Below are 24,295 nucleotides of genomic sequence, written 5' to 3' on the forward strand. Positions count from 1 at the left end.
GGGTTTTTACTTTCATGGCAGTATTTTATCAGAGTAATGGAACTGAACACTGTCAGCAGAATGTCTGTATGTCTGTATGGCTCTGTGTTTTTACATTCAGTAGTAAGTGACACAACCATCAGTCAGTCAGGGTTGAATATTAACCAACCAACAGCGGGGGGGGGATTAGTTGTTGAGTCCGGGCCACTAGTGTCCAGCCTGGGGAACGTTGACCATATCTCTCTCTTTACTCTTAATTTTTTCATCTAATTTTTCCTCATCATCTGCCTCCCCATCAAACGCAGGCCGGGTGAGTTGTGACCGTTTTTGATTTCACGAAAACCTTCTTCGATCGCATTCTGTGTTTTTTTGTCTCAGGAGAAGAAAAACTGCAATTCTGGCAAAGAGAATTTTTAATTCTCCCAGACGGAAAGTTTCTCGTTGCGTTTTGAATCCTGATGAGAGGGAAGATGGTGTGGCTGCAGGTTCAGACCGCAGCAGAGAGAAGAGTGTCTTCTCTCATACAGATTCAGATTCAGTTCATATAGTTTAGTGTTTTGTGTTTGTGTGTTTTTGGAAATCTAGCTCAGCCAAAAAAAGCATCTGAACTTTAGCAGTGAAACAGTAACCTTTGTTCTGCTGGCAAACACACCAGCCGAGTCCGAAACCTCAGGTGACATACTGGATAGATAGATAGATAGATAGATAGATAGATAGATAGATAGATAGATAGATCGATAGATAGATAGATAGATAGATAGATAGATAGATCCCCATTGTGAGTATAATTTATTCACTGTATCCCTCCTTTAATGGAAAAGATGACAGTTGTCCTGACAGTTTTCCCCTAAAACACAAAAGTCCGAGTGGAAACAAACTGCTTGATGTTTTTCTTGTTTTCTGTGGTATTGTAGTTGTGTCACATTTTTAGATATTAAAGGAAAATTCCCCCCTAAACCACTTTAACTCTGATTAAAAACAGATATTAGTGATGTACTTTCCATTCCTGGATCCATTTAGTAGTTTGTTGTGTTTTTCTTCTTGGTGGACAACTGGCCAATCGTAGACGAGGTGACGTCACCTCCAGATATTTAAGATAAGCTGTTGAGCCGCAATAAGAAAACAATGAAAATACAATATCTAGCCCTGATGTGTACAAACCATGATGGTTACAACAAACACAAACTATTTTGGTTGCAGTAATTATTAGCAACACTTCTGCTCTCTCTCTCTAACTCCACAGTGATCCATCAGTTCAGAAATCTTCTCCTGTCTGTTCTAAACAGCCAAGCTCCGTTTCATTAGTCATTTAACAGGCCTTCCTTCACTTCCCCTCGGCACTTGGTAATACGTAGCACCATACGTAACGCGAGTGGCCACTTGCAGAGCGGGGGTGCAGGGTCTGAGGGGGAGCAGAATATTTTAAATGGAATGCACTTGCCCTTAAGCAGGCCTAATAATTAATAATAAGAATAAATAATAAAAATCACAAAGAACAATGAGTAATGAAATATTGCAAATGAGTTCATTTCATAAATATGTCTACATCCTCTAAATTTTGTTTGTTTACTTGCATTTATATTTATCACCTGTTCGTGCACTGGAATTGATGGACGATCACAATGCATCCTGGGAAATATGCGCTTGTGAAGTCTACATCGTTGTTGACTCGCTCCCTCGGCCCTTGAAGGGTCGATCTCAGAAAGTTCACTCGAGTTATCAGAGTAATGGAACGACACTTAAGATGGAGGAGGGGATTCCACCGAGGGGAAGTGAAGGAGGGCCGGTTGAAACGACTAATGAAACGCACCGCCAGAGTCCGGTCGCTCTTTCCTGCCGCACAGGAAGTGATGCGTTTTACGTTTCCGGTTTGTTTGGAATCAACAGAAGCAGAAGAAGAGCTGGGTAGTTAGCATGAGCAGTGATAGCCACCATGGCTGAACAGACAGAGAGAAGAGAAACTCAAACTGCAGCAACAGGAAATCCGAGGTCCGCCCACACTGTTTGATTGACAGGTGATCTGTGGGAAGAGCAGTGCAGAAACACCACAGTGAGGCTGAGGGACACAGATGGAGACTGAATTAAAAAAAAATGAGGAACTGGATGATTACCTCTTTAAATTTATAGTATATCATGATTAGAATATTTCAACAAGAGTGTGAATGAGCCTCCTGGGTGACACCGGGCTCACCATGCAGCCTGGATGACTGTGTGTGTCTGTGTGTTGCAGGCTGGTTGTTGGACATGAAGCTGTGTCTGCCTCTTCTCCTGTTGCTTGGTGTCTGCCGCCTGGGAATGACTGTAAGACCGACCCGACATGACATCACTAAAATTATTATTCTGCTCTGTCTTTTACGTGATTTTTAACTGTATTTTTGCTTTTGTAGATTGGTGTATGTTGTTTGGTCTGCAGGTTTTATGTTTGTGTTGATGCTGCCAGGTTAAAGAAGGCCAACCACACCACTATCTATCTATCTATCTATCTATCTATCTATATATCTATCTATCTATCTATCTATCTATCTATCTATCTATCTATCTATCTATCGATCTATCACTGCATCCATGCATATCATTATTTTATTTATTTAACACAGAAAAGACAGAAAACAGAAAAGCTGAACACGGCCAATTAACATCTGTTTTACATCTTAAAGCTCCACATCATGTAAAGCAGGACTCCCCTCTTCCTCTGTGGTGATAAAGGAGTTGGATGGTCTATCTAAACATGGTGAAAGTATCAAAACTAAATCCACACAATCCATATTAGTGCAGCGAGCCTCTAAACGAGCCGTTTGGACTTCCGTAACTTTGTGACGTCACAAAGGTTCGCTCATTATCATTTTTGTAAGAAATAACAGACTAACAAAGTGTTTTTTTCAAAGCGGTTGAGCGGTTGTCGTCGTTTATTACCGGAGAGTTTTCCCTACCTGTAGCCGCCGGGCCGCGGCGTCTCACGTTTCACTCTGGAAACGGTTAGCCGATCGGAACGGAGGGTCGTTAATATTAATGAGCCTTAAAGACACGGAGACAGAAACGGCCTGTTCTTGGTAAGGCTCAGAGAGATGCTGGAAAATGAACGTGGAGAAATGAACTGAGAGTGTTTTTGGTTCATGACACCACACACACAGCTTTGAATGGAAAATAAAACACTGGGAAGTGGAGAATATGGGAACTTTAAAACATGAAATACATGACATTTCCTAGACCCATTTTCTATACAAACCAGTGCACACAAGGAAATAGCAATTATAATTATATTTATTCCCTTCAAATAACAGCTTTTGGGTCTTCTCTTAGATACCTAAAATCCACTGGCCTTTCTGTAATTTATTTTTTCCTTCATGCCAGGAATCATTTTGCAAGAGCAGGCATCGCATTTCCCCAACGATGAAGATCTCCTGTTTGCAAAACCTCTTCAGGTGTGAATCTAGAAGCTAACATCCTCTCCTCCAGCAGGACAGGATGTTAGCTTCTAGATTCACACAAGGAATCTAATAGTTATAATTTTATTTGTATTCTTCAAAGGATGATTTCTGGTCTTTTCTTACATCCCTAAAATCCACTGGCCTTTTTAGTGTTATGAAGGACCTTGAGGTAGAGATCAACAATATTTTTACCTTCATGCAACGTTAAATGATGAATATGTCATGTTCAGAAAGCTAACATGTCGTCCTCCTGTCCTGCAGCAGGAGCCCAGTCCGGCTCCAGTCGCTCCCGATGGCTCCAGTCCCGGGGCGGAGGGGGCGGAGGAGGAGGAGGAGGAGGTGGAGGACTGCAGAGGAGGCCGGGCGTTCAGCCCCGACGCCCGGCGGGCGGCAGGGGGCGCCGTGGAGCGGCTGGGCGTACAGGTCCTGCAGAAGCTTCCTATTGGTCCACAGCAGCCGAACGTCGTCCTATCACCTCTCAGCCTGGCCCTCGCTCTGGCTCAGCTCACCTTAGGTCCGTCTGTCCGGGTGTTTTCTGTTCATGATAATCTTATATTCAGGTAGATAATGTATATCAGAGACAGGAAACCAGCTGGTCAGCCCCTCCTCTCTGGCTGAAGGTCTCTGGCTGTTAACTAAAACTCCAATCTGTATGAAGTGAATATGGTGCAAATACTATTCATACATGTTTTCTAATATTCACAAATGTGAATAAAGTCACAGATCTGCATTTATGCATTTGTCAGTTTCATCCTGTGGATACAAACTGATGCAGAGACACAAATCCTTTTTGCACTACATTATTATCATGCACTAGCATTCTATTATACACATGCACAAACCAATCAACACGTGAATTTTGTTTGCTGTGAACAAATCTTCAGTCACAAGTGTATGAACGTTTTTTTTTCACCTCACAAAAGTTTATTCACATTTGTGAATCTTAAAAAACATGTAAATAGTGTTTACTCTGTATTCACCCTGTGTGACGGAGGCTGGTCGTACTGAAGCTGTTCGTCTTCACAAAACTCTTTGCTGTGTGATTTTCCCGCCAGGCGCTCGCAACGAGACGGAGAAGCTGCTGCTGAACAGCCTTCACGCCCACAGCGTACCGTGTTACCATCACGTCCTAGGGAGCCTGGTGCCGCACAGCAACACGTCCCTGGAGGTGGCAACACGCATGTACCTGAGGCCAGGTGTGTGTGTATGTGTGTGTTTTCACTTGATGCAGTGATGAAGTCTTCAGCTGTAGGCAGAACATCAGAAGTTTGTAGGAAATACAGGTTTTCTACAGTCAGTCTTTCTCTCACCCCCTACTTTCCCCTGTCTCTCTCTCTTTGTCTTGTTCTTTCTCTCTCTCTCTCTCACTCTCTCTCTCTCTCTCTCTCTCTCTCTCTCTCTCTCTCTCTCTCTCTCTCTCAGGGTTTGAGGTTAAGTTGTCCTTCGTTGAAGACTCTCTGGCCAGGTACAGCTCATTCTGTGCTTGTTCCTTCTGTTTGATATCTGGTGTTTTGAAACTGCTTTCTCATACAGATTTGCATGCTATCTTGGCTATCTTCAGTCATCTATTCAGCATTTATAGCATCATGTGCTTGACTTATCCAATGAGGTAAGCATCAATCGTGGCAACTGTCCCTCTCATATTAATATTAAAGGTTAAATATGGTGTAATATTTCTGCTTTCCTGAAGCATAATCTGATAATCTGAAAAACACACATCGGAAAATATTCAACATTCAAGATTCAATAAACTTTAATGTCCCTGAGGGGCAATTTGCTTTGCAGCCAGTAGTCCAACACAATACGTACAATCCATCAACACAGCACAAGATCCATATCTCCTAACACTGTCACCATGAATCATGGAAAAAAGAAAAATGCGATGACATCCGGGGTTACAGTTTGTTTAAAAAAACAGTAGCAGATGGAACAAAAGACAGTCTGTATCTGTTAGTGCTGCCTTTGGGGAGACTAAACCTCCGCCCTGATGGAAGCATCTGGAACTCAACATGTGAAGGATGCTGAGGGTCCAAAACAACAGTCTGTGTCTTTAAGATGGCCCTCACTTCATGCAGGTGCTGAAGGTCAAGAAGGGTAGCACCAGTAATCTTACGGCACAGCTTGACAATTTTTTCAAGTTTGTTCCTATTTTTAAGAATAAGACTGCCAAACCAGCAAATCATAGAAAAAGAAAGGACATACTCAATAAAAGAAGAATAAAACATTTTCATCAGTGTCATGTCCACATTAAAACTTCGCAACTTCCTTAAAAAAAAACAACCGTTGCCTTTGCCTTTTTACATATAGCATCTGTATTTGCATCAAATTTAAGCTTCTCATCTAGGATAGTCCCCACATACTTATATTGCTGCACTGCTGCCACTGGATCAGCCTTAATCACACACGGTGCAGGGGGAGGGGGAGGGGCCTCTGAGGGGATCCAGTGGAAGATGAGAGTTTACTGGACAGGGTTCCATTAATATTTTGAGACTATTACTAATCAGTAGGGTGTTCTGGTAAATTCGGCATGTATATAATCCTCCAAACAGCTCAAATTTTAACAGCGACTCCTGACCTTCAGTATGTTCCAACAGAGTCTTAGTGATGTCAGGATCCTGATCACAGCAAGGGTCCATTCAATAAAAAAAAAAGTAAAACCTGACAGAAGTTTTGATTGTTGTTGGTTGTGTCCAACCTGATGGTCTCGCTCTACGGAGGGCAGAGTGTTGTTGTTATGACAACGCTGAACGGTAGAGGCCAGCACTGGACCAGAAATTACACAGAGACCCTTTAATAACAAAAGTAATAATAAATGTATAGCTAAATTTCTCCTTTTGTTCAGTTCTCTAAGTAACTGAAGCGCTGTGTGTACTGTGGAAGTGCAGAGTTGTGACAGGTTGTGTTTCCTCAGGTACCGCTCAGAGCCCGCCCCCCTGCTCTCTGTGGAGGAGGTCAACCAATGGGTGGAGAACGCCACCGACGGCCACATTGCCAACTTCCTGGAAAGTATTTCGCATGACGTGGTGCTCATGCTCATCAACGCCATGTACTTTAAAGGTAAAGCCCTCCACCGATTTAGCTAGTCATAACAATTATAAGTGAATAAAAATGAATTTATTGAACAATATTAGAGACAAACATCTTAACAGCCTAACCACAACCTTAACTCAAACCTTAACCAAGTTGTTTTAGTTTCCTAAAGTTAGCTGTTAGCCAACCTTTAGCTGAAAATGTCGTGTCCAATTTGTGTTTTTGTCACAGAATCCAGTTCATGGTGGAGGAACGTAATACTAAAATAGCACATAATTTGTGTCCACAGCACGTAAATCTGCTTTTCAGACTTAATGCTCAATTCGAAACTTCATATGAGATCATGTTGCATGCGGCTCAACCCCGACACAAACCCTGACTACACAGAGGAACGAGACAGGTCTAATGGCCTAAACTAATGATTTTTTCTTGTTCCCCCTGTGTTAGGTGAATGGCAGACCCGGTTTGACCCCCATGCCACCTCTAAAGGAGTGTTCTACCTGGACCAGCAGAACTCGGTGTCGGTGGACATGATGAAGTCTGCTCAGTACCCGCTCCGCCTGCTGGACGCCCCCGAGCTGGGGGCGCAGGTAACGCCAGTTTGTGGGATTTCACCCAATGAAAACAGTGTGGAAGTGGGGCAAGGTCACGAATGTTCACACAAATAGAGACAGGGCGACTGATTTTTCCTACGGCACAGCCGAGGGCATCACAAGGCAAATTCAGGTCAGTCAGTCAGACATCTGTCGCTTCGTGAGATGATGCACTTTGTCAGGTGGCCTCTACAGGGCGTCTTTGACTGTGAGATGCAGTGTTTCCCATACAGAGGCACAAAATCAAAAGTTGGTCAGTGTATAGAATTTAAGTCGATCTCTAATGCGCCAGATGTGCACATCACGTCATGTTTGCCATGTGGAGAAGCACAGACAGCAGACCAGCAGCACTGAACTCAATCCAACAGAGTCTGCCAGTGTGAAAACAAAAGTGAAACTTAACATTCCACAATTTGTTCCAAACTCGCCTGTGTTAGTAATGGGATTTGTAAACAGTAACTCGTATTCTGCTGCCCTACAAACTTTAACGGTATGTAATGTTACCTTGTGGTATTTAAGTAACGTTATGGAATTAGGTCATTTAACTGTGTCACAGTGCTTCACTGCAGAGAACTGAACACACACCGTGGGTCTGTACAAGATCTGTGCTTGTTTACCAGACCGAGACGTTGCTATTTATTGACACACTTCAGGCCATTTTTGTTTTTGTTTTCTCCCTTTTCCCTCTTTTACCTTTTACCAGTTATGAAGTCTCACAGTGTTGAGGCTTAATTAGGTAGGAAAGTGGAAAGAAAGTAGGAAAGAAAGAAATAAAGAAACAAACAAAAAAACAAACAAAGGCAGAAAAAGAAACAAAGAAAGACCCAAACAAACAAACAACAAATTTGTTTTCTGTCTGTCCAGGTTGCCAGTTTTCCCTTCAAGGGCAACACCAGCTTCCTGGTGGTCATGCCGCTGCCCGGCAGAGGAAACGTGTCGTCGGTTCTTCCCAAGCTCAACATCTCAGACCTTTACAGCCGGCTGCCGCAGGAGAGGACCATGCAGGTCAACCTGCCCAAGGTGAAGCTGCAGTATCGCCAGGAGCTGCAGGAGGCGCTCAGCAGCCTGGGTGAGAAAATCAGCTTCACTGAGCGTTGCTCAAATCCACTGATAGAAAGAGCTTGGGGACAGTGTGCTATCATGTATCATTACTCTGAAAACCTCCACAGGGCGTCAATTCACTAAACACTAAGTTTTGGCAAAGTCCCTGCATCTAATTTGCCTGGTGTCTCATGGTGTCTCAACTCACATGAATCTCAGTCTTTAGCACTTTTTGAATTTGCATGGTGATTCTTACTTACCTAGTCAGCTCTCACACTGCACTGTAACCTTTATTCTTGTATTTTACACCTGTCCTATTCTATTTTAGCCTATTTTTTTTTTTTTTTTATTCTCTTAGCTCTTTAATGAACTTTATTTTTCTTGGTCTTTTATTTGAATTTTATCGTTTTCATTTTGTCTCGATGCTTTTAATGTTTTATGTAAAGCACTTTGAATTGCCTTGTTGCTGAAATGTGCTATATAAATAAACTTGCCTTGCCTTGCCTTGCCTTGGTCAAGCCTATCCACCGTCAGTTAATTTGGACAGATACTGCCCGACAAACCTGATTGGATGGTTGATGTAGGCGGAACAAACCTCCTTATGATGAGCGTTACAACAACCAACATGGCAGCCGGCAAAGGAACAGGATGATAGCGAGCTAGATTTAGAGATTTCGTCAGTCCTTAAAAAACTTCATGGCATCGATGAATTAAAACAGGAACAATCAGCAGTTTAAAAGCTGGGAAGTGAACGCCGCCATGATTGTTGTCACTCTGAGGCGTTTCCAGATTACGTCAATGTGCTTTGCTACTGTGATTGGTCAAAGATTTTGATAACTCAAACCAATCGGTCGGGCAATAAATTACGTCCCTGACTCAGTGGTGGATAGGCTTGACCAGACCTCTATGAATCACCATGCAAGTTCAAAAAGTGCTACATTTCTGGGGACAAATGGAGCAATAATTCACAATATATTGATTGACAAGATGACATTATTTACATTATTATTTGGTCAGTGTAAGTGAATACATCAGGAGATGCTGCTTCTTCAGTCACGGTGTCCAACGTTCATCGGGTGTTTCAACCCTGAATCATTGGTGGGTCGGCAGTGGGGACCAAATCATTGCCCATCTCCTCCTGGCTTCCAGCTCAACTCCTCCCTCCTTCCACAACCAACAAGAGACTCTTTCTGCTGCCTCTTCCATCCTGTGAGCTGCTGTTTTCCTCTACTTTCCAGTCATCCCGATGGCTGTTAGCATTCTCCACACTGACTGTGCTTGGAATCCTCTGCAGCCGACCTCGACCGGGAATAGCCATGCCTGCCATCCTTTACCCCTGCAGTCTTGCAACAGGTCTTGGTATTTGCCGCTTTTCCTTTTGAAGGCTTCCGCACAGCCCTCTTCCCATGGGACTGTTAGTTCAATCAGATTGATTTTCTTAGCCTCTTCAGACCATATAACCACATCTGGCCTCAGAGTCGTTTGGACAACCTGGGGAAACTGCAGCGTACTTCCCAGGTCTACCTTCCTGTCCCATGATTGAGCCTTTTGCAATAGGTTGTCTTTTTGTGGTTGATGGCTTCTCTCCCTCCCTCACAACTTTGACTGTCGGTGTTGGTCTCACTTGGGTTTGCCGTTTCTTGCATCTCTCCTGCTCCAAGGTGTTAGCGAGCATCATGAGAATAAGGGTTTGCACAGTGGATCTTCCGTCATACCTCACTTGTGCAGGTTTGTTGGAGTTGGGAGCGTGTCATACACTGATCGCAGCAGGAAGGAGAAGCTTCCATCCACGGCCCTTGATCTCTGTCTTTCCTCCTCCAGATTCTGTACTTCAGTCTGGATCATGGCTCTCCTTTCCCTTGTGTCTGCTTTTTCCCACTGTTGGAAATGGGTAGTTCTAAGACCCTGTCTTTCTGTGCATGGATTCCCGTTGATGTCATGTAGCTTCAGCATGGTCTCCGCTTGGGCCACTGCTACGTCAGCTGCCCGCTTGCGCCCTGATCTTGTTGCGATGCCCACGTCTCTTACTTGGTCATCCTTGGAGTCTCTGAATGTCAACACAGCTCTGCACTTTGCCACCCTGAACTCTTCCACGGCAGAGGAGAGGGGGAGTTGCAGCTGGCCAGACCTTATGTAGAGTCCTACTGATGTAAAACTTGGAGGGATTCCCAACCACCTCCAGGTATCAACAAGTACCAGGAGGTACTTGTTGATTTTCCTCTGCACTCCCTCCACACTTGTTGTAGAAATTACATAAACTGTCAACTTGATCTTTTCTCACTATTAAAATGATAAAAACTACAAGGTTTCTTCCTACTTAAGCTTAAGTATGGCAAGTGCACAATCTTTGCTCTGCATTGAAGCTGCTCTAGGAGATAACTCATTTTTGACACGCTGCTCTGCTGCAGCATCTCTGTGTGATTTAGACGGGTAAAACGGCTGCATTTTTACATAAAAATCTTGCCCAGTGCAGCTTTAAAATGCAAGTCCACATGTAAACTCAGATATGGCGACTGCCACACCTTGCCATACCCAGCTGATGCTGCTACAAACCTTTTTCTCTCCCCCTTCACTCGGTTTGTAATGTCTGTCTCCACCTGGTCTCCCCCCCTCCTCTCTCTCTCTCTCTCTCTCTCTCTCTCAGGTCTGGGCTCTCTGTTTTCGGGGCCGGACCTGTCGGGGATCTCTGACCGGCCTCTGAAGGTGTCGGGCGTTCGTCACGCCAGCAGCGTGGAGCTGAGCGAGGAAGGCGCCGAGGCGTCCGCCACCACCGTCGTCACCACCATGCGCTCCGTCTCCCTCTTCTCCGTCAACTCCCCCTTCCTCTTCGCCCTGGTCGACGACGCCTCCCTTACCCCCCTCTTCCTGGGCGTGGTCACAAACCCCGCCCCCGACGACGACCCCATGCCTAACGACGATCCCCGCGTCAACGGCACCCAGGGCGACCAACCCGTTAAGGACAATGACGGGAAAGTAGAGGTAAATAAGGAACAGAGCGACGACGCGTTTAGCGGCACGGAGCCGATGGGGGAAAACAGAACGCAGGCGTGTGGCGCCGCCGCTGGTGAGAAGCAGCAACAGCAGTCTGTAAATGAACTGGGAGGGAGCAGCGGGACGGAGAAGCAGCAGGGAAACGAAACCTGTCCCAAACCTCCCAACTCGGTACCGGCCTGAAGTCACAGTCTGACCTGATTCAGCGTCATAATAGATTCTGATGTGCAGCAGGAAGCACCTTGAAGTGTTTTCATTAGGGATGGGACGATATTTTATCTCACGATACGATTTGTTACACGATATGGGGTTCAGGATTCAATACAATCACGATATGATGTAATAAATGAAAGTCTGACTGTGCAGAATTCTGTTTATTTCTGAGACTCAAATCTTTCCAGCGATGCCATTGGCTGCTAGAATGTAAACAACAATTTAAAAATGTCATTACAAAGTGACAATAATATAATTTGGATGGAGAGCTTGTGAAACTGTGATGGTCAAGAGTCTCATTAGTGATTACTACAGCAGAATAACATGGAGCTGATATCACCATTCATGTTCCTGACAGCAGAATAACATGGAGCTGATATCACCATTCATGTTCCTGACAGCAGAATAACATGGAGCTGATATCACCATTCATGTTCCTGACAGCAGAATAACATGGAGCTGATATCACCATTCATGTTCCTGACCCACCATACCGATTGTCACATTTTGTATTGTGATATATTGAATTTAGATATATCGTCCCATCCCTATTGTTCATAAGGCATTAAAGTGCATCATAGTCACATTAGAAACAAAATGAGTGCATTGTAATCATTGTAATCAGAATATGATATAATATGCAATAGTCTACAAAGTCTTCTGATGTGATGATCATGTTAAATAAGGTGTTTAGTCGTCTTATAATGCGCCTGTGATGCCTCACAATGCATTTCAAGTTTTCCTGCTGATATAAAGTAAGCTCTGCTGTGTTTCTGGCTGTTCTGGACTCACTGACAGATTTCTGTGGTTTTACAGCTCAGAGAAATTTTCCAACTATATAAAACATTCCCCAACATAAACCATAACCAAATAATCAGACTGTTTTATACAAAAATAACCATATTCTTATAAAATTCTTTAAATTCCTACAGCTGTGCGTTATGTTCAATGTCTTGTGCTTTTTTTTTCAGAATTTTTATTGAAGATGTGAGTATTGTAATTTGATATTGGTCCGGGAAGGTAAAATGGTTAAACTTTTTTTTTTATTATTTTGGAGTAACTAAGAATTAAGAATTAACCTTTCGTGCAGATTTTTTTCCAAAATAAAATCCCTATTTGCTTTGTACCCTTAATTCACCCTCGGCTGCTTTTACTTTTATTTTACATTTTTATTTTATCCAGAGTGACTTAACAATGAGTGAAACAATAGATTAAGCTTAATTTCCTTGTGTCTTGATAATATGAAATGAATAGAACAAGAGCTAAGGAGCGTGAAAACACCCGCAAAAGTGAGGGTTCTCCAAGGGTTCTTTGGTTAGGGTAGCGGTCCTGTATTGAACCATAACTCAAAAAACCTTCATATTTGTTAAAAATAAAAAAGTGTTAAATCAGAGTACAGAACCCAGTGTGGTTCTTAAAAAAGTTCTGCTAGTTTGGAGAACTATGGAATAATTTCATGGATTCTTAAATGGTTATTTACAGCAACATAAAGGTCCTATGTGGAACCATTTTAGAATGGCTCCACATAGGACAGCAGTGGTTCTCAAAGTGGGGTCCTAGGGATCCTTGAGGGGGTTCCAGGGGTTCTTGAGGGGGTTCCGGGGGTTCTTGAGGGGGTGTCCAGAGGTCCTTGAGGGGTTCCAGGGGTCTTTGAGGAGGTTCTAGGGGTTCTTGAGGGGGTTGCATGGGTTCTTGAGGGGGTTGCATAGGTTCTTGAGGGGGTTCCAGAGGTTCTTGAGGGGGTTCCAGGGGTTCTTGAGGGGGTTCCAGAGGTTCTTGAGGGGGTTCCAGGGGTCCTTGAGGGGGTTCCAGAGGTTCTTGGGGGGGGTTTCAGGGGTCCTTGAGGGGGTCCCAGAGGTTCTTGAGGGGGTTCCAGAGGTTCTTGTGGGGGTTCCAGGGTTTTTTCAGGGGTTTTTCAGGGGGTTCCGGGGCGTCACCAGCAAAATGAGAAATTTAATTTAATTTCACTAGAATTTAATTCACTAGAAATTATCTAAATTAGAGAATGTATAATGACTATTACAATTTAGATTTCTCTCATACTGTCAGTTCTACAATTCTATACTAAACCAACCAACTACAACCAAAATCTTCCATAACATCGTATCAAACGGGGTCACGGGGCCTCATGTGGCTCTCTTTAGGGGGCCGTAGTTTTTACTAAAGAACCTTTCCAGCACCATAAAAGCTTCTGCGCTGGTAAAAGCCTACATAACCATTTCCTGGTGCTCTACAGATCCCCTTTTATCCCATTTTATCAGGAGTGTAGAGGGAATCTTTTCCGTTTTTGGCTGCTTTGGTCTAATCATGGTTCTGCCTGACTTGCGCGTCCCCGGGGCGCTTTTGGCAACCCGATGCGCGTCGCTGTCGAAGCGCAGCACAGCCAAAGCGCGTCAGAGGGGCGGAGGAGAGGAGAGAGAGGAGAGGAGAGGAGAGGAGAGGAGAGGAGAGGAGACGAGAGGAGACGAGAGGAGACTCTGCATCTGACTGAAGATCCGAGCGACGTGGACCATCCGAGAGACAAGGTGAGTGCGGTTTGACGCATTTTGTGGGTCATTTTGCGCTTTTACGCACAGCTTCTGACTTTTGTTCTGTGAATGCGTCGGGACCCATTGCTCAACTTGCAGCCATAAATGGAAATTGTGTTGATATTGTAATTTACAGTTATAGAATGAATGTTTGAGTTGTTCACACAGTTCCATGTTTGAGCGAAAGGGTTTTTGGCAGAAACAGAAAATAATAAATAATGCGATTCTTCTCAGTTGGAGGCTCGATGTGAGATAGATTTGATCTGTTGGCATGTTAAGAAAATCCCCATGGCTTGTGCACTGGACAATAAAAATAGTATTGTAGCCTATATCATTGAATCTTTTAGTAGTAGATCTATGAGTCTGTTCTATCTGTGGAGACCTGGAGTGGTTTTCCAGTCAGTAGATTCTTCTCTCAACAAACCAAACCTCCAATTCAACTTTTCCATCCCAGCCCTCTGCACTGTGCCAAGAACAGTTGAAGCCTAAACCCTCACTGGCTCAGCTTATGTAATTGTTCCAGTTTCTAGTAGGTCAGGGTTCTGCTGATCGATGTGTTGGCTATACAGAATCAATTTGAGTTTATTTTGTCCTGCTTCAAAACTGATTTCCACAAACTGAACAGGTTTGAACCTGCTGCCAGACTGCAGCAGGTTCAGAGTTTCACACTGAAGTGAAGGTGGACTTTAAAACCTGGTCTTATATCACAGAACTGACTCTGAGCCAGCTGTAACGCATACCAGTGAGATGGATCAGACTGGGGCAAGTTGCTGCAGGATCCATCTGTTTTCTCTCTTGTTTCATGATGCATCTTTTTTTCCAATTAGCAAACTGCTGCATGAAGAGCTTTAGAGGGAGATTGGGCTTGTTCAGAATTCCATATGACTTGAACTGTATGAATTCAGAAGCTGAGACCTGGAAGACAGGAGACACCAGCTGGACAGAATCCATTTGGGATTATTTCAAATTAGAGGAGAGGAATCTTTACTGATTCCTGTGGGGAAACCTTCTGGTGCCATGTGTGCATGTTTTACTCCTCATGACTGAGCTTCTCATCCATAGTGATCACTTCCCAAGTTTAATGTACCACAGCATTCAAAAACATTGCTTGAATTACTTATGAAGAGTTTCATTCCAAAATAAAATATCCACCATTTAAACCAAACAATTCCTGAAAGGAAACAAATAAAAGTTATCCAAGTCGTCTGAAGAGTTTCACTTACAAAACAGTTTTAAGAGTTAGAATCATCTTTTTTTGGGAAATATTGACTGGTGAATTCCAGGTACCAAATCTTTCCCCCAACTGGTTTTATAAGATTATGGAATAAAACCCTTCATATAGTTTCAGAACAATAGAACTACATATCTTTCCTTTTCTCAGTTATCTGGTTAACTGGCTGTTCCATCTCTCTGAAACTCTTTGTTCTCTCTGAGCAGAAGCAGAAATTCTGCGTCTGCGGTTTGGCAAAATGTTAGCTAGTGAGTTGTGAATAATAAGTTTGTCTGGGTGGAGTGAAGCTCTGAGACACTCGGCTTCAAAGGTTTGGCAAAACTGTTTTGTAATTTATATCTTTAGAAATATTCAACCCCCAAAAGGTTCTTTTGATTGTAAACAAAAAAAAAACAAAAACAAAAAGATTATAAGATAGAACCTTATAATTCCAGGCTCAGCAGTTGTGTATTTATGTTTTGGAGACAGAGGGAAGAAGATGGGAGGTTTGTCTGCCAGACGTTTCCCTCTGGACCTGATCTGTCCTGTAGTTTCAGACAGGCGGTCCTGCTTTACCAAAACGCCTCTCGGCCCAGTTTGGCAGACAGCAGAAAAGAGGAATTACACTTTAATTTGAGTTTTAGATTGTTGCATTGCAAAATAAGAGGTTTTTTTTGCAAATTTCCTTTCTTCTTGTAGAGTATTTTCTCTTGTGTTACGTTTTTCTGTACTAAAGTATTTTTGTCTTTTTGCCTTCCTGTAAAGCACCCTGCTTTACATACATAAAATGTATTATTATCAAACAACATGAACTCAAACCTGCGAGGCCACCAGAGCAGACAGACGGCTGAAAGACAATTTTATGAACCGCCATCTTGCCGTAACCGTCTCAAACATCAGTTACAGTTTCTTATTCATGACTTCAGATGTTTTTGAAACACTTGAGACTTTTGGAAGCCGATAGAAAAACAAACAGAACAAAATCCATAATGACAGTGAATGTCCAGACTTGTCTCAGTGCAGAAGGGAAGAAGAGCGACGACGTCTGGTGAAATCTGAGCGTCTGGGTTTCCCATCAGGCGTGAAGGGGGTGTGTGTGTGTGTGTGTGTGTGTGTGGGGGGGGGGGTATGTGTGTGTGTGTGTGTGGGGGTGATCTGAGGTTGAAATGAAACGCAACGAAAACCAGATGTCTCTGAAGGAACAAAAGAAAGTGTGTGTGTGTGTGTGTAAGAGAGAGAGAGAGAGAGAGAGAGAGAGAGAGAGTGGGGTGGGAAAGACTGAACAAGTAGGCAACATGTGTTTGTACATATCTGCTTTAAAAGAAGGTCGAGTGAGGTAGAGAGAGAGAGAGAGAAAGACAGAGAGAGAAATGGAAGACAGACATTTACATCTAATTTAATCTAAAGCACTATCTATATTTTATTTTTTGCAGTTTTGCACCAAAATTACCATCCACCATTTGAAAAAAGTGACACACACTTCTGAAATTATGGTCGGTTTAAATCATTTGTTGACAAAATCACATCACTTTTACAGAATGCCTATGGCATTTTTCTAAACAACTTTTTCTTTGTTTTCTGTCTCTTTTGACAACGTAGAATAAATCTTAGCCAATGATGCACTTTGAACTGAACTCAACTGGCGTTGTATCAGCTGCATGATTGTACAAAATTTGGAGCCTGAAACCAAAATTCACTTTCAATTCAATCCAAACTTTACATCTGCTATTGGCTGATCTTTGGTGCCAGGTGATGATGTCACCACCTGTTGTACTCAAAGATCAGCGGGTGTCAGGCTTTACACAGATTTGGGTTTGGGGTTTGCCAGATTTCTAATTAGTTTCTTTTGTTTCTAATGTCTTTCAGTTGATCTAGGAGTGTGAGCTGCAGTTACATGTTCCTCTGTCCCAACATTGTTGGGAAAAGTCTGAAAAGTCTGTAAATATTCATAACCACATGTTTCTCTTCCAGGATGAAGCAAACAACTTTCCTGCTGTTTTTTGGAGCCATCTTGTGCTTTTGTCAGGCTCAGTTGGTGAGACCAAATATTTCAAATGTAGACTAATGACTTTTAAAAAAAAAGATTTTGTTTAAATGAGTTTTAGTGTGATGTGAAGTAGTCTCCCTGGTTTTCCGTGGAATTTTTCGCGGAAAAAGGGGTCGCATCATGGAAACCTGGGCTGACGCAGAAAAATAGTTAAGTCAAGGAATTCTGCAGAAAATTACCAAATACGTTCAATAAATCAGTACTGGTGTATTAACACACTGTGTGTTTGTGTCTATTTATCATTCCAGTCGGACACAGAGGAGACAGGAGGGGAGGAGGAACATGTGGAGCTCTTCACCACGCCCACAACAAAGATGGCCGCCGCCACTTCCGACTTCGGCTACAACCTGTTCCGCGCTCTGGCGGGGCGCGACGCCTCCGCTAACGTCTTCCTGGCCCCCATCAGTATCTCTGCAGTGCTGACGCAGCTGTCCATGGGTCAGTTACTGTCACTCTGCAGGTTCATACTGAAGCTTCAAATGAATTAAAATCCCTTTAAAGGCCAAATACAACAAATATGCAGGTTTTTGTCTGGGTGATTGACATGAGCCTGAGCACGTATTCTATAAGCGCTATTTATCTTTCTTTAAGAAAGAATAGAAATTGTAGTCCAAGTTTGGGGAAGTAACATTACGGTCAAGCTAATGCTTTAGCCTCATGCTACGTTCCATTCAGAGTCAGAAGTGGTGTAAGTGTTGTGTATGCTAGCAATCATTCACATACATTTCTTTCTCTAGTCACATTTCATGTTGACTCTTATTTGTAAAGCTAAAACGAGATAAAACGAGCAGACTGGACTGACTTACTGCCTCGACGACTTTGAGATTGATTGAGGCTGGCAATGAACAAAGCCTGGACAAACTTAACATAATGGGTCCTCACTGTAATGTAACAAATGTAACAAAATGTAACATGTAATGTAATCTAGACCAGTGGTTCTCAACGTGGGGTCCGGGGACCACTAGGGGCCCTTGAGAGGGTTCCAGGGTGTCCCCAGCATATGAATTGTTAAACTTCACCATTATTTCATTTACAAGACGTTAACACAATTAAAGAATGTATTAGAATGACTGTTCTGATCATATCCCATGACTGTCTGTATTGTAGGTAGAGAGATAACAGAGAAACTGTTATCTCTCTACCTACAATACAGACAGTCATGGGATTCTGGACAAAATCATATCTCATCAAATGGGGGTCCGTGGCTCTAATGTGGACTAAATTAGGGGTCCTTGATAAGAAAAAGGTTGAGAATCACTGATCTAGACTAATCCATTTCAATCTAATCTAACATAGTCACTGTTAATCTCTTGGGGGGAAACTGGATTGTCTTCAGCAGCATAATAAAATACATCAGAGTGATGATAAAAACATTAAACAATAAATTAAGAAGCTCGGCTAGCTAGCAAACACTGGTTGACGGACGGCTTCCCTCCCTACTAACCACCCTGCTGCTCTGTAATGTAATCCAGTCCAGAGTCAAACCTGAGCCTAACATATGACCCCCCGCCCCCCGCCCCCCCCCGCCAGGTGGGTCTGAGCGCGCTCAGAGGCAGCTGTTCCGGGCCCTGAGGTACCACACCCTGCAGGACCCTCAGCTCCACAACACCCTGAAGGACCTGCTGGCCTCCGTCAGGACGGCCGGGAAGGGCCTGAGCACCGCCGCCCGCATCTACCTGGCCCGCCGTGAGTTCACTGCTGTGTGTGTGAGTGTGTGTGTGTGTGTGTGTGTGTGTGTGTGTGTGTGTTTTGCAGACACCTGGCCCCAGTTGTTTTACTGTGTGTGGTTGGGCGATGGGATGAATTCATCTTTGGAGCGCAAGGCTAAATATCAAATCCATGAAGTCGATATTTACTGTATATATTTTTTCTTGACTGTGAGGACTTAAACTACCATTTAAAATGTATTAATGCCCTTTACTTGCACTAAAAAGCATCATGCATTTAGTTCTTTGTGTTTTAAGGTGGGAAGTCTTTATTATCCCCTTTTTTTTATCTCACCTGCAAAATCTGTGTTTTCTTTCCTCTTCTTTATGTTTGTTTGTTAACTCTAACCTCTCAGCTAGCTAACTGAACCTTCTGTGTGTGTGACCGTCCTCAGGTCTTCGTCCGAAGCAGGACTTCTTCTCCTTGGTGGAGCAGCAGTATGGGGTTCGGCCCAAAGGTTTGATGGGCGGGCCAAAAGACCTGAAGGAGCTCAATGATTGGGTCAAACAGGAGACGGGCGGTAAGGTGGACCGCTTCCTCTCCAAGCTCCCCCGGAGCTCTGCGGTGAACACCGTGGCCGCCGCCTACTTTAAAGGTGAGCCGGAGAGGCGCCGGAACGACTGGAAGGTTCAAACCAACGACTTGGAAGATTTCACGTGTTTGAAGTTTTCTCTAGACCTTGGTCACTCATGATAATTATCCTCAGTTTTCACTTAGTGATGGATTTATGAGTTCATGTTTTACAGCAAACCAAACATTGCAATGTCAACCACAAATAACAACAAGCACAGATCCTGTACAGACCCACGGCACGTGTTCAGTTCTCTGCACTGAAGCACTGCGACAGTTAAATTACCTAACTACACTTACTTTCTCAGGTCCCTGCACTGGCTCCCAATTAAGCAAAGAATTGACTTTAAAATATTACTGCTTGCCTACAAATCACTAAATGGCCTAGGACCAGCATACATTTCCGACCTGCTTACACCCCATGAGTCCTCCAGAACACTCAGGTCAGCTGGGTCTGGACTATTAACCGTTCCAAGAGTCAGAACAAAACATGGTGAGGCAGCATTCACTTACTATGCCGCATACTGTAACCACTTTTAAAACTTTTAAGGCTTAAAACTTGTATGTTCTCCATCGTCTATAATTAAACTCTTAGCACTTAAACTCCAAATATATGTAAATATGTGCGCGCGGTTTATGTATGTATTTACTTGTATCGACAGAACTTAGATTTTTATACTGTAACACTCTTACTGATTTTATAATGTTGCCCTTACTCTAACTTTCAGTGTTCAGAAACTTGTTTTTTTTAATTTTCTTACTTTTACATGTTTACTTTTATCTTACCCATCTCTGTTTTTCTTTTTTTCTTTTAATTTTTATGTAAAGCACTTTGAGTTGCCCTGTGTACGAATTGTGCTATATAAATAAACTTGACTTGACTTGACTTGACTTACTTAAATACCACAAGGTGATAATGCTACCTACCGTTAAAGTTTGTAGGGCAGCAGAAGATGTGTTACAGTCTACAAATCCTAACTACTCACTAACACAGGCGAGTTTGGAGCAAATTTGATTTTGGAGACTCTGTGGATCAAGTTCAGTGCTGCTGGTCTGCTGTCTGTCCACATGACAGACATGACATGATGTGCACATCAGAGATCGATTTAGATCAATTTCTACACACTGACCAACTTGATTTTGTGCCTCTGTATGGAAACAGTGCATCTCACAGTCAAAGACGCCCTCTAGAGGCCCTCTGATGAAGCACCTCACTAAGGGTTACCTGACTGACTGACTGACCTGAATTTGCCTCATGAAAAACAAAAACACAGATGAGTAATAATAAATAATAAAAATAAACAGTAACAATGTGTCTGTTCAGGGAAGTGGGTGACTCGGTTCGGTCAGAGCGGAGCGATGGAGGACTTCCAGTTGGATGGCAAAGCACCCGTTCGCATTCCCATGATGCAACAGGACAACTACCCACTGAAGATGGGGATTGACTCAGATCTGGGATGCACGGTGAGTGATTTATACCTCGACATAAAAAAAACCCTCCTCTCCCTTAGCAGGAACTTAGAAAACACACTTCCTGTTTACACTGAGAAGACACTGCAGATTTACAGGAAAATCTGGACTAGAGGATTATGGGTGAATGTGTGTAATAGGGTAGGAATTTCACGGCGGCCATGACGGCCATGGCTGTCGTTGCCCCTCGCTGTGGCCGTGATGCCCGTACGCCCCTACAGCCACCATGGCATTTGTACCCTGCTGCTGTCAGAGTCAGAGGAATAGAATGGTATAAAGCTTATTGGTGTCAGTACTTCGATACAGCCACCAGATGGTGACGAAGAGCCAGAGCTCCCACCATAGAGCTCCAGTCTGTCTGGACTGAAATGGCTGGTGAAAATCCCCGGAAGATCGCTATGAGTCAGAAACAGTCTCAAAGTTACGGTAGAAACATGAGTAACTAAAATCTGTTGTTTTTGGCGAAAATAATATAAGCCTTGGTGAAATATTTTGGCAAGAACATAGATTTTTGTCAGTGTGACTGTAAAATGTGAAGTTTGACTGCTACGTTTCCCCAGAAATGGCAGACGTTGTATCTTTCCAATCGTGGTGCGTTTAGGGTCATTGGAAAGCTCGAAATTTCTGGTTTCCAGCGATACCAAGCATGTTATTGTAGACTGACGAGAAAATTATCCCGGATCTTTTGATCACAACTTGCTCTTATATTTACAAAGTTTATATTTGTACGACTTTATTGTTAAAATACTTTGTAATAAGACAGAGTTTGGACAACATACAATTGGTTTACGGATTCTGAAAGCTGAAGACCCCATGTTTTCAAAACAGTATAACATTCATATCTTCTATAAATAGACCATCTTCCATCGCGATTTTTTGTAACTACGCCACGGGGGTGGACCCGGCTTAACTTATTTGTCGGCTCCAAATCCTCTTATTTCACTCAGTGGCCTTTGTGCCCTAAAAAATGTTGTGACACCGACGGCCAAATGGCCTTGCCCCTAAAATGACGAAATTCCAAGCCTGGTGTGTAACTGTAGAGAGTGGTGTGACACGTGTCCTCCCTGCCGCAGATCGCTCAGATCCAGATGCAGGATGATGTCAGCATGTTCGTCTTCCTGCCTGATGATGTCACGTCCAACATGACGCTGCTGGAGGAGAGCCTGACGGCGGAGTTCGTGCAGGACCTCTCCATGACCCTGCACCCCGCCCAGGTGGCCCTCGCTCTGCCCGTCCTGAAGTTCAGCGCCGCCGCCGAGCTGCTGCCGCTGCTCAGCGACCTGGGTCAGTCCACACACACGCTTCTTCTGTTCTCTCTTCTTCTCTCTCCTCTCCTCCATTCCTCTTCTCTTCTTCTCTTTTTTTTGTTGTTTTTTTTTGTTTTTTTAGCACCACTTCTCACATCGCAGCTGATTTAAGATGACTGGGGAGGAACGCGGAAATTATCAGGTACTAATTATATATGGGAAGCAAATCAAGGTCAAGGTGAATGTTGCAACAATTTTCAACAATATCCAGATTCATGCATTTCTCCTGCATTGCTCTTCTCTTCTCTTTTCCTCTCTTCACTCCTCTTTTCGTCTCTTCTCTCCTCTCTTCTTCTCCTCCTTTTCTCTCTTCTACCCTCTTCTGTTCTCTTCTCTTCCCTTTTCCTCTCTTCTCTTCTCTCCTCTTCTTCCCTCTTCTCTCCTCTCCTCTAATCTTTTCTTCTCTTCTCCTCTCTTCTTCTCGTCTCTTTTTCTCTCTTCTCCCCTCTCCTGATCTCTCCTCTTCTGCTCTTGTCCTTGTTTCTTCTCTTCTCTTGTCCTCTTCTGTTGTCTTTTCTTTTCTCCTCTTCTTCTCTCCTCTTCTTCTCTTCTCTTGTCTTCTCTTCTTCTATTCTCCTTTTCTCTCTTCTACCCTCTTCTGTTCTCTTCTCTTCTCCTCTTCCCTTTTCCTCTCTTCTCTCCTCTCCTTCCCTCTTCTCTCCTCTCCTCTAATCTTTTATCTCCTCTCCTCTTCTCTTTTTCTCTCTTCTCCCCTCTTCTGATCTCTCCTCTTCTGCTCTTCTCTTTGTTTCTTCTCTTCTTCTCTCCTCTTCTGTTGTCTTTCCTTTTCTCCTCTTCTTTTTTTCTCTTCTCCATCCCTCTTTCTTAATGGATGATATGGCATGAATTTTATATAATTAAAAAAGAAATTGTGGACAGTAACGGTACATGACAGTATACCTGTTTTCTGGTGATTTCATTTGAAAATCCTGTCACGTGACAGAGTTTGCAGATGATAGTTTTCTATACTTTTCTGTTTTCTAACCAAACCGTGTCGACTGGATGAGGGATGCCGCCTGTTTTTTTTCTCTTCTTCTCCTTTGTTCTGTTGGTTTTCGTCTGGTCAGACATTAGGAGGAGCTTCACTTTCACTGAAGCTTCATGTCTTTTACATAAACACCTGTACAGCGTGTTTTCTGCAATTTTGCGACTAATGATAAACGCATGGATAATGCTCAACCAAAAATGATTCGTCTGCAGCCTTTCTTACTCTTCCTTTTCCTTCTCCTCTTCCTCCTCTTCCTCCTCTTCCTCCTTCCTCACATCCCCTTCCTGTGTCTCCGCAGGTCTTTCTGAATGGCTGGCGGAGCCCGACCTGGAGAAGATCGCGGCTCAGGGCGCCAAGCTCAGCAGCATCAACCACAAGGTCGTCATGGAGACGGCACCCGAGGGAAACCAGTACGCCACCGCCTCGTCGCCTAGCCACCTGTCGTACCGCGTGGACCGCCCCTTCCTGTTCCTGGTCAGGGACGAGGCGTCGGGGGCGCTGCTGCTCATCGGCCGGGTGCTGAACCCCAAGGACCTGAGGATATAGACACACACACACACACACACACCCACCCACACACACACACACACACACACACACACACACACACACACACCCCCACACACACACTCTTAGCAGGTCCTAGGAGGGAATTCAGGTGTTTGCTATGCGTTTGTGGCGCCCATATGATCAGATGGAAATGATCCAAAATATATATGAGGATATTTGATTTAGTTCCATATCAGGCCAGACAGTCGGACTCTCTTGTCATTTTAGAGGATTTTTTGTTGAAACAGATTAGTGGGATCCTGTTTGTCTAACAGGCTCAAAGACAGACGATCCTCTGTGCTCACCCAAAGAAAATACTTTTTTAAAAAGAAATCAAATCTTGTCATTTGTGTTGAAAAAAATAAACATGACAGTGAAAGAAACAAATCTCTCCTCTGTTCTGTCTGTCTGTCTGTTCTGTATTTGAATGTGAATGAAGCTACAGCATCCCCATCCTCCACCATCTACACACACACACACACACACACACACACTACAAGCCACACATAGCCTACACAACACGCAGAGAGAGAGATAAAGAGAGAGATCAACTCTCGTTCTCTCCACAGCTCCACCAGGTTCTCCTCCAGTTCGATGCTCCAACAGAACCAGGGCTGCAGTCCAATAGTCAAAAAAATACGTCC

General features: G+C 43.6%; 2 protein-coding genes across 3 annotated transcripts; both read left to right on the forward strand.

Annotated features, from left to right (window-relative positions):
- The first annotated feature begins 206 nt into the window (after nt 1-206).
- LOC139639561 (alpha-2-antiplasmin-like) lies at nt 207-11,245 on the forward strand. The gene is made up of 9 exons (XM_071513684.1): nt 207-289; nt 2,210-2,280; nt 3,675-3,921; nt 4,463-4,603; nt 4,830-4,872; nt 6,319-6,464; nt 6,885-7,027; nt 7,895-8,099; nt 10,716-11,245. Exons 2-9 carry the CDS (start codon nt 2,224-2,226, stop codon nt 11,243-11,245), a joined length of 1,512 nt encoding a protein of 503 aa, XP_071369785.1. The 5' UTR covers nt 207-289; nt 2,210-2,223.
- A 2,433-nt stretch (nt 11,246-13,678) lies between these two features.
- serpinf1 (serpin peptidase inhibitor, clade F (alpha-2 antiplasmin, pigment epithelium derived factor), member 1) lies at nt 13,679-24,029 on the forward strand. 2 transcript variants are annotated; one of them, XM_071513686.1, is made up of 8 exons: nt 13,679-13,800; nt 16,985-17,048; nt 17,309-17,498; nt 18,591-18,746; nt 19,162-19,362; nt 20,662-20,801; nt 21,881-22,091; nt 23,401-24,029. In XM_071513686.1, exons 2-8 carry the CDS (start codon nt 16,986-16,988, stop codon nt 23,646-23,648), a joined length of 1,209 nt encoding a protein of 402 aa, XP_071369787.1. In that variant the 5' UTR covers nt 13,679-13,800; nt 16,985; the 3' UTR covers nt 23,649-24,029. The 2 variants fall into 2 exon arrangements, with proteins under 2 accessions (XP_071369787.1, XP_071369788.1); XM_071513687.1 differs by lacking the exons at nt 13,679-13,800; nt 16,985-17,048 and adding an exon at nt 17,062-17,209.
- Nucleotides 24,030-24,295: the final 266 nt, after the last annotated feature.

The sequence above is a fragment of the Centroberyx affinis genome, unplaced genomic scaffold (assembly GCF_046629955.1).
Source record: "Centroberyx affinis isolate AG114_WGS23_722 - 3 ecotype Tasmania unplaced genomic scaffold, CSIRO-AGI_Caff_v1 ptg007388l_1, whole genome shotgun sequence".
In the NCBI taxonomy this organism is placed as follows: Eukaryota; Metazoa; Chordata; class Actinopteri; order Beryciformes; family Berycidae; genus Centroberyx; species Centroberyx affinis.

Bases quoted from the DNA above. Each gene is read 5' to 3' on its own strand.
- LOC139639561 (XM_071513684.1), top strand. From the start codon at position 2,224: ATGAAGCTGTGTCTGCCTCTTCTCCTGTTGCTTGGTGTCTGCCGCCTG. The intron at 2,281-3,674 runs GTAAGACCGACC...CTGCAGCAGGAG, and splicing joins TCTGCCGCCTGGGAATGACT to CCCAGTCCGGCTCCAGTCGC. The intron at 8,100-10,715 runs GTGAGAAAATCA...TCTCTCTCTCAG, and splicing joins GGAGGCGCTCAGCAGCCTGG to GTCTGGGCTCTCTGTTTTCG.
- serpinf1 (XM_071513686.1), top strand. From the start codon at position 16,986: ATGAAGCAAACAACTTTCCTGCTGTTTTTTGGAGCCATCTTGTGCTTT. The intron at 17,499-18,590 runs GTCAGTTACTGT...CCCCCCCGCCAG, and splicing joins GCTGACGCAGCTGTCCATGG to GTGGGTCTGAGCGCGCTCAG. The intron at 22,092-23,400 runs GTCAGTCCACAC...GTGTCTCCGCAG, and splicing joins GCCGCTGCTCAGCGACCTGG to GTCTTTCTGAATGGCTGGCG.